At 42.4% G+C, this 12,333-nt stretch overlaps 1 protein-coding gene across 4 annotated transcripts in view; it reads right to left on the reverse strand.

Annotated features, from left to right (window-relative positions):
• The window catches only part of BOC (BOC cell adhesion associated, oncogene regulated), a 75,165-nt gene that overhangs the window by 17,766 nt on the left and 45,066 nt on the right, over nucleotides 1–12,333 (reverse strand). For all 4 annotated transcript variants that reach the window (XM_053386117.1, XM_053386116.1, XM_053386118.1 and 1 more), the window contains 3 exons: nucleotides 1,951–2,097; nucleotides 1,231–1,374; nucleotides 518–811 (listed from right to left, as the gene is read on the reverse strand). In XM_053386117.1, the coding sequence (XP_053242092.1) occupies nucleotides 518–811; nucleotides 1,231–1,374; nucleotides 1,951–2,097 (585 nt within the window). The remainder of the gene's footprint in view (nucleotides 1–517; nucleotides 812–1,230; nucleotides 1,375–1,950; nucleotides 2,098–12,333) is intronic.

The following is a 12,333-nucleotide window of genomic DNA, read 5'->3' on the forward strand; positions in this document are numbered from 1 at the left end:
CCTTTAAAAAGGAAATGCCTCTGTCTTTTGGCTTGATCATTAAGCTTGGCATACTATATGTTGATATCTCTTTCATTTCTTTGTGAGAGACTCAAAGGACCAAATTCACCCAAGGATCTTTAAATTACAGTTCAGCTAAAAGCACATGACTGCTTTTCACAGCACATTCCATCTAGCTTAGAACATTTTTAGTTACTGAATACAATTTTCTGTCTTTTGATTATATTTATGTGTGTGTGCCTAGAATTACTGTGCCTCAATAAATAACTCAGTTTTAATCCTCTGGCTCTTTTTTGGAAAGTCAAAGCTTTGGCTCTGCCCTCAAAGCTTACTTAGGCAGTTATTAGGAGTTAGGCCCCTGAGTGAAATCTAAGCTGGAGGAATTTTGCTTGTGAGCATTAAATTTCACCTCAAAAACAGTTCTGAAATATATGACCATGTGAGCAGTCTCCAGACCATGGCTATAGCTGCTGCATCTAACAGGAGAGAAGAGGGAGGAAAATGAAGTTGTACTCACCAAACACTTGAACGTTGTAGAGAACGAATGCTGCTGCAGCCTCACCCATGCCATTGTCAGCCATACAGCTGTAGGTCCCTGAGTCTTCCTCACTGATTGCATCAATTAGGAGATTGCTGAGAAGGAATCGAGTCTTGTTGTAGCCAGAGACGTTGGAGCCATCCTTAGCCCACGTGACACGTGGAGGTGGAATCCCACTAGCCACGCATTCAAGGATTAGAGTTTGGCCCTTAGTGACAATGATGGTCTGAGCCTCTGGGGGATAAATTATGCGAGCTGCCTCAGCTGTGGAGCCTAGTGCCAAGAGAGAAATCAGTGAAACAAAAGTAAGACAGTCTCGCAGAACAGGACAAGATGCACTATGTAGGCAGAAAAGCCTACTGGGGCGAAAAAGCCACTAAACAGGAAGTTTCACCAACTGGAATTTCACCAACTCTGCCATCAACAACTTCATCACTCCATATATAATACCAAAAGCAACAGAAAATGTACAATGAAGCCTTATGCTTGTGAGATAAGCTTCTGCTACCTGCACTGCAAGAGGATACTTTGAATTTAACACTCCTGTATAGAAAGCAAGCTCTCAAATATGAAGGGCTTGTGTAAAACATGCAGCTTAAAAGGACTGCATTTGGTGGCACCTGCAAATTGGGACCACCACCTTAAGACAGCCTGAAGCCAGTGAACCCAAATATTAGGAAGAAGTGACTTACGTCTCACACGGAGTTTCTCGCTAGACACAGATGTTTTCACTTCCTGGGTGATAGGGTTGTAGGCCGCACATTTGTAAGTTCCCTCATCGTCTTGGCTTGCATTGACTATCTGAAGATTCCCAGATGGCATGATCAGATAGTTATCTGTTAAGATAAAGGAATAGGGATTCCTAAGGCAGGGAACATCCGTATTATACAATTTCTAGCATACTGTAAACACAAAAGGAACATTATCGAATAATAATAAGAGGAGCAGAAGAAGTTTCCAGCTAAGATTGAGAGAAAGAAAATGGTGAGTGGTTGGAAGAATGGAATAAAAAGATTAAGTAAAAAAAAATCAGCTTTAATTCTCATGGCAAACCTGGAATGATAATTAGGGCATCATTTGGTTTTATTATTAAAATAAGGGATTCACTCATCCTCCATGCACTTCCCAGCTTTCAGATATTTCTTTCACAGGTATATTTTTAGTGCTTCAAGAAAGTTACAGGACAGTCAAGAAATTGCTCCTGGGTGAGGACCGAAATGTGGAGTCATGAAAGACTATGTCTACTATACAGAAAGCCATAGCCCTTCAGAGAACTCAGAAAAATGATTGTACAGATCAGCCCAAAAGGCACAGTCAGAAGGTGTAGGGAGGGGTAAAAACTGACTAGAAGTGAGATATAAAGCAGACACCAATTCCAGTTTCTCTTCCTTCGTAAGTCAGTATCAACTCACCTCTGGAGACCTCCAGCCATTCATGTTTCACACTGTAGCGAACCTGGGCTTTTGGGTGGCTTTCAGGAAGATCACAGGCAATTACAGCTGTATTTCCCTCATCAACTTCTATCACATGCTGGCCATCGTATTTGAAGTCTTTGAGATCTGTTTAAGAGGATAGCAACAGGATCTGTTAAAAGCTGAACTGCTGGGCTACACACATGGGAGAAAAGTAACAGTGGTGGACAATGTAAGTAGATTAAAAAGAATCACAAGGGGGGGTGCTCAAGGATTTGCATTTATTACAAACTGAGGAAGCTTATATCCTTTTCATGAGATTATATCACAATCTCATGCACTGTCAAAAAACTCCAAGAACCATAGCATATGCAGGTGTCTCAAATACGACCATTTCTTATGCCCCAAGTGCTCATTCTTTCCTAACCTCCTGATCTTAAACCTAGAAATAAAGAACAAACTGCATGCTGGAAGGTAACATGGGGTTCTAAGCTCTCCATTTCCTTTGCAATACGGTACTATTGTAGAATGCTTACTTGTAAGAAGTGCAGGCGGACAAGAGGAGGGTACTTAATCTTCCCTCTCTCCTATCCCACCCTCCACATTCAGTCCAGCAAATTTTAAATGTCAAGTTTTAAATATTTTTCTTTAGCTGGGCTCCACAACAAGCCTAGGCAGGAGAAACATGGCCTGGGTGGGATGTTTTCAGGATAGAAATTGGATGCACAGGAGGAGTTATGCCACACTGCCATCTGTCTTCCAATCTCCCCTTCGCAAATAGCTCCAATATTCCCATCACCTTGATAATATGTGGGTAGGACGATGCTTTTGCCAATGTGATACCTAGTTCACTGATATCAATAGGATTTACATGCAAGTGTGCTTGAGAGTGCAGCCTTTGTGTCTCCAGGAGTCATTTGGGCAGTTTCCTGTTGGCATGGTCCTGTTTTCATGGTGTGCAATGGATGTACGTATGCAGTTGCTGGGCAAAGGCAGTATGCCACTAAGCAAATCATAATGCCTCTGGATTGATTGATTGATTGACTGACTGATTGACTTTTAACTGAAACAGATTGAACAGCCCAACTGATTTTTCACTTGTCATCTTCTGTTTTCTTTATTCTTATAACTATCTAATTTCTCTGCCACATCAAATAGGAGTGTTGACTAGAGCTGATCTCTTTTTTAAAAAGGTCAGCAGAATTATTGAAATTATCCATTATGACCATATGATTTCCAAATACATTGCTTTGCAATTTACTATCTGGTGAAGCCCTTTTAGCACCCGAACACACATACCGGTACACAAACAATCAATTTGGAATGGGGAGCTATGTGCTGGCAGAGTGATGCTAGTGTCACTCCATAGGTGGAGGCTGACACAGCTGTTCTGGCCTGGGCTGTGAGAGACCTCCATTCCTTACAACCTACCCCGCAACAAGGCAAATCAGGCGGTTCAATTCTGCCCTAAACTGCTAGTGTGGGAAGCAATCTAGGATATTCCATAAAAACTTAGCCCACTACCGCAAACCCCCTGGAACAGATGATTAGATCTCAAAACAAACCAAAACTTTTATGGAGGTGGAGTCAGTTTCAAAGTGTATTGCCATAACAATAATAAACAAGCTTAAAACTTCATTGTTGTTCAAAACAGAAACCCCTATCAACAGGGAACAGTTATTCAGCTTTGTATGTCTGTAATCAAATTGTAATTGTTAAGAATACTTGTCCTAATGTTCTACTGTTATGAACCTTGAGAAAAAGAGAAATATAATGGGCTTTCAGATATACTTGCAAAATTAACATTAGAGAGCAAGAGAGAGAGAGAGAAAGGTTTCTTATTGAGGTCTACTTTGTCTGCTAAACTAGTTGGCTGCACTATGCTCTGGGCTCTTAGGCGCAAAACAACCAACAAAGAGGTCCTTTAAAAGTGAGAATGAGTATACCAGATCAAGAGGGATGGATCAAGTTTCATCGGAGAAGGTATTTGACGTGACACCTGCCTTTGCTTGCCTGCCTGCCAGTACATTTGAGAAATCCATTAGGAGGGAATGTTTGCACAAGTTCTCACCACAACCAGCCAAAAAAACCCCAACAACCTCAGCCTTCCTTCTTCCTCTCTTCCCTGCTGTTTTCTCTATTACTGTGTCTGAACACTTCTTAACCATCTGCACAGGATTTCAAGAATCAGGTGCCCAAAACTGAAACCTCTAATGAAGTTGTCATATAATAGCAACTTTCTATTTCACTGGTTCTTGCTCTAGTAAACCCCTTTCCTTCTCTAGCAAAACATAATAGTATCTCAGAGATACAATGCCATCTTTACCAAGGACTTACAATGCAAAGTTCCGTGGAGCAATGCAATGAGGGTCTGAGTGACCTACATATAATGAGTGATTATATCATAATCTGTGATTTCCAATGGTGAGGCAGGATCTACCAATATGTCATGGGTGTTTGAGAGTGGCTCGCTAGTTTGTTAGCAGGTACTGAGGACTCCAAACAGAAAACAGTTAAATGTGGGATCCTGTTAATCTGGTTTAAATTAAAGAACTCGCACCTAGTCCTCATGGTTTCTTGTAGTGCTATCTTCCTCAAACTGCCAAGCCCTGAGTTAAACCAAATACCCTCTCTTAGCAGTGGAACCTCACTGATCCACATTGGGTTTGTGAGGTTGACAGCATCCTTTCTACCCCATCATCCCACTACGATATGGGAAAATGAGAGCTCAGAAGGAGATGCTTATGACTATCCCGTCTGTGGCTTCAGTAGTAGGGCGTCAGACATCTCCTGTTCTACTCCTTTCCTAATGCTTGTGTGGAATTACCGTATATACTCGAGTATAAGCCGACCCGAATATAAGCTGAGGCACCTAATTTTAGCACAAAAAATTGGGAAAACTTATTGACTCGAGTATAAGCTGGTTCACACCACAAACCTGGTGGTGGCGGCAGCGTCGGAGGAAGAACAAGCAGCCCGAAAGGGCTGCTTTCGGGCTGCTCGTTCCTCCTCCTCCACCGACAGCGGCAAAGGCAGTGGCGGAGGAACGAGCAGCCCGAAAGGGCTCCTTTCGGGCCACTAATCCCTCTGCCGCTCACTCCTGTACCCGGCCTTGCAAGAGGCGGGCGGCGGCAGCACCAGCCGTGTGAGAAAGGGCTCCTTTCGGGCCACTCGTCTCTCCGCCACTGCCGCCTGCCTCACTTGAATATAAGCTGAGGGGGGCATTTTCAGCATAAAAAATGTGCTGAAAAAGTCGGCTTATACTCGAGTAGATACAGTACTACCCCAGTGCAGCAGCAGGGTGTATGCACACAACTGTAAGCAAGGACCTCTCTGCACATTCATTTGAGGAATAAAGGACTGGTTCTGATCTAGAGGCTGTAGTTTGGAAGGCGGTACGAATTCAAGAATTTTGAGAAACAATGTAGTAAACAGAAAGAAACAGCTCTGTGCTGCATCAGGCCCTGCTCTAAAAACACGCTTGCTAGGTCTAAAGGCTAAAAGGACTCCCTAACATCAAGAAATTAGTTAAACTGAAGGGAAAATTTCACAAGATATAGATATCAAGTATTCCTTCACTGAAGCACTGCGATAAGAAAAGCTGCACCAATACCCCTTACTGCACCAGTTCTTAATTTTAACCTTCACCTGAAAACTACAAATAAGCCCTTCATTTTCATAAGACTGGAGTCTGGGATTTTTGCCTGCAAAGTTTGTGATTTGGTAGCCTAGGATTCCTGACTTCTTTCATATGACCCGTGCTAGTGAGAGGGTGTGCTGTCTACAGTTGGACTGGATCAATGCAAGTATTCAGGCAGCCGGGACAGCAAAAACTAGAACAGCCTGTGAACTGAAAACTATGGCCAAGTCTCTATTGGCAGACTGGAAGAGTGGAAAAATATGTTTTCTTTCTCTGGGATTTATACCAGCTCTCCAACAGCAAAAGACAGCTCTGGCTCCAAGGTTCTCCCACCCACGCTTATGGAAAAGTGACATGAAATTTCTCAAACAGGCTAATTAAAGCAAGATTGCTTCAAAAACATTTTTAAATAAAAAACAGCTCCCTTGGCAGCACGGCAAAAAGCCTCCCCAAATGAAAAACGTATTAGCTGTCAGGAGAATATTTCCGTGCTAGTGCCTGGATTCAAGAAGGGAAGGAGGGGAGAGACTTAACAAAGACATAAAAAAGATTTGCAGCAAACATGTTTAATGCTTCAGGAATGTCTTGGCATCATGCAACTAAAATAATAATAATAAAAGTAAAAAGAAGGTGTAAAGGAGTGAACTTCAGAAAAGTGATTAATTCTTTAAAGGCAGGCTGGGGAGGGAGAGCCATGTTTCCACTGGGTATTGCAGACAGATGGGAGGTTAATTCCTCACTCCCAAGATATCGATGGGACAAAAATTAAGGAGAGACTGGTGCTGACTTTATTTTCCCATTTCTCTTTCTCATGGGACAAAATGTTAGGAGACACAGAAAACAGTGGTGGGAGAAAAGAGATTTGAAAGCTTGGCTGCTGACATCACACATTTATCTGATCAACAAAATACAAATAGAATCAGGAAAAATTAATGTGCATCCTGGTGGTCCAAATTCATCACAGCCATTTTTGAATCCCAGAGCCAAGGCAAAGGCTCCAAAATTACTGGCAAAGGATATGTATGCACAAAAGCAGATCCAGAGCTTTAAACAAAAAACAGCCAAAGTCGTCTCAGCCAATGAGCAGAGAAAGAACAGCCCAACACTTCTGCAAGCCAAGCCACTAGGGAACAACTTTCTTTGCAGATGGAATATAAAACATTTTCTGCTATTAAAAGGTTTGCTTGTAGAAGGAAGAAGCAACCCAAGCTCAGTTTCACAAGGGTAAGAATGGCTTTTTCATAATAAAAAAGAACCATGACTTATCTTCTGAAATGCATTTACATCTCTGCTACCTTTTTTTACTTATGTCACTTTATTTTCCCCATGCCCTCAAATTCCCCAACAGGAAAACAGAGAAAATTAATCTCTGATCTATAGGAAGATCAGATTTCCACATCAATATTCTGTCACTTTTATAATACAGTGGTACCTCGGGTTACAGACACTTCAGGTTATAGACTCCGCTAACCCAGAAATAGTACCTCGGGTTAAGAACTTTGCTTCAGGATGAGAACAGAAATCGTGCAGCAGTGGTGCGGTGGCAGCAGGAGGCCCCATTAGCTAAAGTGGTGCTTCAGGTTAAGAACAGTTACAGGTTAAGAATGGACACCCGGAACGAATTAAGTTCTTAACCTGAGGTACCACTGTACTGTACTGGTGCAACTTGGTAGAGTATGCCTGCATCTTTAAACAGTAATATGGCGTAACAGGGATATTCACACATTCAAGATTTGCCAGCTACATCATGCGCAGTTTGTAATGCACAGAAATATTATTTCAGTTGTGGCTCTCCATACATGTGGGGGGAAATGTAGCCACCTCACTTGTCATGGGATATGTTGCTAATATTAAATATACCGTATAACTGCTCATCTGAAACACACGGAACAAGCACAGGTCTATGTCTAACGCTCTGTCCTCTTGGCCTTCAACTGTCTCTTGAGAAAGCAAGTTGTAATTGTATAGGCCTGGTTCACACTTAAAACCATAGTTGAGAGAAAATTATGGCTTAATGTGTACACAAAGCAACATGAATGCTTTAAGTGGACTCTGCTCTGCACATTGCAGCACAAGAGGGAAAACAAGCCACTGTCTGGCTTGTCGAAGTGGCCAAACCCAGTATCATGGTTTATATCTCCTAAACAGACTACAAGCAGTAAGTCAAGAACAAAGCTTGGTTACTATTCATAGTTTGTTTGGAGAAAAACAAAACACAAGCATGGGTTTGGACGTCACAACAAGCCAGACTCTGGCTTATTTACATACAGCACAGTAGCAGGGGAGCAGAGCAAGAACGTTCCAGCCGTGTGCACTAGCCCACTCTGCATTCATATTAAACTATACATAAAAAACAAACTATGATCTAATGTGCCGTGCAAACAGGGTCACAATAAATTATAGCAACAGCTCCACTTTTTTTGGAAGAGTTGTATGACAGAGTCTAGCCTTCACCACACCTGTAATTTTAAGATAGAACCCCCCCCCCAAAAAAAACCCTGAGCCTTTGCCCAATACAATTCCAAACTATATAGGCTGAAGAAAAACATTTTACCTTGCATCATGGAGGTGTTAGGTGCTGGATAGGTGGCCTACCTATCAAAATAGTTTGTGGGGGTTGGCGGGGTAGATCAATATCTTGCCCACCTGCCATATCCAGTTTCCCACACTTTAGCTAGAAGATAAAACTGCCTGCAATTACTACTGCATATTGGCAAGAGACTTTACAACTCAGCTTCAGGATTTTTGTTTGGTTTCGCAAAGCAGAAGAAGAAGAAGAAGAAGAAGAAGAAGAAGAAGAAGAGGAGGAGGAGGAGGAGGAGGAGGAGGAGGAGGAGGAGGAGGAGGAGGAGAAGCCAAAGTGAAGAAAACAGATATACAACAAAAAGGCCTAGTGTCTTATTACGAGCTTTGGAGTAAAACAGAGCAATCGTAAAGAAAAACTGCCAGCCACTAAACTGATGTTGCTTGGAACTTGAAATCTGTGTTCTATATATAAGAAGCCAAGGAGCTCTTAAACTGAACTGAAATGTAAAATTATGAACATCTGCTGTCAGTTTGCCTTTGGTCCCAGATAACATATTGCTTTAAACTGGCACTGTTCTTTACTTAGTTAGTTGCCATCCATCTTGCCCAAATTTGGTGATTTTTGCAAATCCCCCTTAAGTTTGTCCCCAGTTTCTGAAGGACTCAAATCCTACAATGGATAACATTAGGCAGAAGAAAATGTACTAGACAGAAAGAAGTGCTCCTGGGGGGAAATAAATTAAAAATAATTAAAATGACCAAATCTCCAAATATATTATTACATTCAATTCAGCAAAGGATTACTGTGGAAAGATGCAAGTTCAGGAAAAGAAAATGACTAAAAGCCTCTTTTAATGCAAAGCAGAATATGATATGTTTCACTGGTAATCCACATTTAAGCTACAGGAATACAGAATGGTGGAGCACTTTGCCTGGCTTCCATTAAACTCTGGCTGTATTGCTAACTCACTTCATATACAACGTAAGCAAACCTCTTGGAGTTGAAATGGCTATAATAGCGTAGAACAAAGAATATCTGAGAGAAGAGCCACGTCCTACTGCAGATGTTTAAACTGACTGTTGCTGTTTTGGTGACAGTGGTTGTGTAACCATGCTGGTCCTACAAGTCCATATAGCCCAACAGCAACCAGCACAGAGATTGGTGCCTTGAACATTAGGAGACTGGGACTCTTGATACACCCACAAAACATCATGGGCCAGATTCTGCTAAGTCATTATGCAATGGAAGTGATCACAGAGACCCTCTAGTGCAGGGCTGTCCAACAGGTTGATGGTGATCTACTGGTCGATTGCGGGATGCCCCTGGTCAATCGTGGGATCCTCCCCCGCCCCCAAAAAGAAAAAAAAGCTGAACAACTTTGGCTTTTCTAAAAAAAGCTGAACAACCTTGGCTTCCCTAAGCTTTTTTATAGTGGTTGTAGATCGCAGTCTTTGGGAGTTGGACAGTCCTGCTCTACTGCAACAAGACTTCCACCCCTTCTCTGAGCCCTCCTCAAATCTGTAAGAAAACTCCCAGAACAGCATGTCAGGGAGGAGAGGGGAGATCCTCCCATCTGGCAAACAGAAATGCTGGCACTGACGGGATGATCACCTTAGCAAGATGTTGAATTCTACCCTGTGTAAGTTCACAGTTCCATTATCTCCACCTTTCTTACATACCTAAAACATATCCTCCTTCTGTTCTCAGCTGCTGTGTTCCTGTGCCACTGTCACAAATGTACTTTACGTGTACTTTTTTACGTGCAACCTCTCCCCCGCACTCTATTGTAAACCCACATCCCCATATGCAAAGATGTGCATAGCCGCCACACATCTTTCAGACATCCTTCCCTACCTTGCATATATACATATCCTATCCAGCCTTCCAAACTTGTGTATCACATATTCCATTTATCTCCTCACACGTCTAATATCACCATTATATAAATCCAGGAACAGTCCTATGTTTTCATTTCCTTCTCTCCCTCGCTGTAATTCTACCCTGGAAGTTCTTAGAGGGCGAAAATGGCTTTTCAACATGGAGCCAACAGCTGTATCAAGGGACTTATCAGATTAGAGGCCCTGACAGAAGCAAAATGAAAAATGAGGTTTTTTGTTGTTGAAAAGACAGCTGCAAATGCCCCCAGGTCCCCAAAGATGCCTCTGTGCAAGGGTCACTGCCCACTGCCACTTGGCAAAAGGCTAACAACCAGGTGTCCAGCTCCTGCTGAAGGCTGCTTTGATAGCTTAATATTCAGAATGGAGCATTTTGCTTCACAAAACTAGATTTTTTAGGTAATACTCAGGAGAATTTTGTTTACAAAGCAGACTGCCTCTTCTTCTTCTTTGAATTCTTCATATACAATGCTAAGTTCACCTGGTGTTAATTAGAACAGCCAGCTGTTCTTGCTTATGCTGAAACTGGCCTTCTTTCATTATATTAGCAAATATGCTAGCTACATATTTACTGAATTCCACATTTTTTATCATTTTTTTTTTGCCTCATCTTGCCACAATTTCAGTTTTGAGAGGTGTCTGCTGATAAGAATTATATGCTGAAATTCAACATTGTGCTGTGTTGAACGTTCCATTCACACAAATATTGCAGCTTGCCAGACCCCCCCCCCTTCCTCCTGCCATAGGCTGTTCTGGGGGTTCTCAGAACTTGCCACCAGAGCCCATTCTAGAGGGCACATAGGGGAAGAGAGGGAAACCGCACTGTGCAAGTGGAAGTCCTTGCACAGGGCTTCTGCTGACAGGGTTTGTTACGTGAATCCGGCCAGTTTTAAACAGGATTCTTCCCAATCTAGCTAGCTGGAGGCAGCAAAAGATCCATTTTGGAAGGAGGGACATTGCATTGAAAATACTGTTGGAGAGAATCCTTCTGTACTTTGGCTACAATGAACCCTTCTAGGAATCCATTTCTGTGTTTAGTTTGGGGGTCTTTTATTCCAACTTTTGCTCAGAGGCAGAAAACAACTAGGATTCAAGCAACACTGAATACAACAAATGTAGAGTGTTGCATTAGTCAGGAGGGTACCGATTAGGTCAGTTCACTTTGGAATATGAAGCGAATGAATTTCTCAAGCATCCCTGTCCTTGTGCACAGGTTTACCTATGCAGCCATCAGAGTCAGAAACAGGTAGTATTTATCAGAGAATGCCAGTTCACGTGCAACATTTCCCCTTCATGAATAATATAACTGCAACAAATAAAAGATGTACACTGCCATGTGTGAAGATTATTTTCCTGTATTTATCTTTGCTTGGGAGCGGCTGCACACATTCACTATCTAATACGAGCAACTGCAACTCTATTGTTGCTTTAACAAGTCTACCATTTCCACATTTCCTTCCCTCTGTCAAGGACTATATAACAATAGTCAATTTATCTCTATGTTTAAAAAAATCTGCTAAAGGAATTAACTGCTAGTCTCAACTAGTTCTCCAAAGTAGCCTGAGCAGGGACCAGCTCAAGGGTGTCAATCAGCATCTCTGCACTAAAGGCAGGCATATCCCAAGGCTAAAGTTCAGCTGCCAACATGTCAAAAATATTGGCAGGGATAATCCCATTCAGACATGGTGCCTTTGGGAAACAGGAAGGGCGATGTGTAAACCTCGTAAGAAACCTTAACTGTCACCAAAGAGACGGAGATATAGTCTTTAAAACATACCTTCCAAGAACCAAAGGAGGAGGTTTTTTTTAAAAAAAAGTAGGGGAGGAATCCTGAATAAGGATTCTCTTGGATCCATCTTTGTTTGATAACCAGGGATGTCTGCCCACATCCCCTTTCTCTTTTTATGTGGCCCTCTGCTTCTCTCTTTCCACAATGGGCCCAGAGGCCTACTCTGAATACCTCTGAACAACCTCCATTGGGCTTGAATTGCAACTACTTTCTCAGCTAAACCCCAACAGACTCCTCAATTTTTTTGAAACTTCTCTACCACAAACTGCTCTAGGGCATCCTCAGGGTTCCTACAAGGTACTGCTCTCCTTGCCTATGTTCTGCATCTAGAAGTATACTCCAACTTTCAAACTAACAGTTTCCAAGGCAACTTGCAACAAAACCAAGCCCTTGTTGCTCTGGCCAGTGGCAGAGATAAGGGTGACTTTCCCCTCACTTGTGCAACCCCAAGGGACATGGCAGGCTTCCTTCTCCTGGTGCAGGAGAGCAGGTTCTTGCAGCTACTCATTCTCTGGTTGATGGCTGGGGCTAG

Source organism: Podarcis raffonei, chromosome 4 (genome assembly GCF_027172205.1).
Source record: "Podarcis raffonei isolate rPodRaf1 chromosome 4, rPodRaf1.pri, whole genome shotgun sequence".
Taxonomy (NCBI): Eukaryota; Metazoa; Chordata; class Lepidosauria; order Squamata; family Lacertidae; genus Podarcis; species Podarcis raffonei.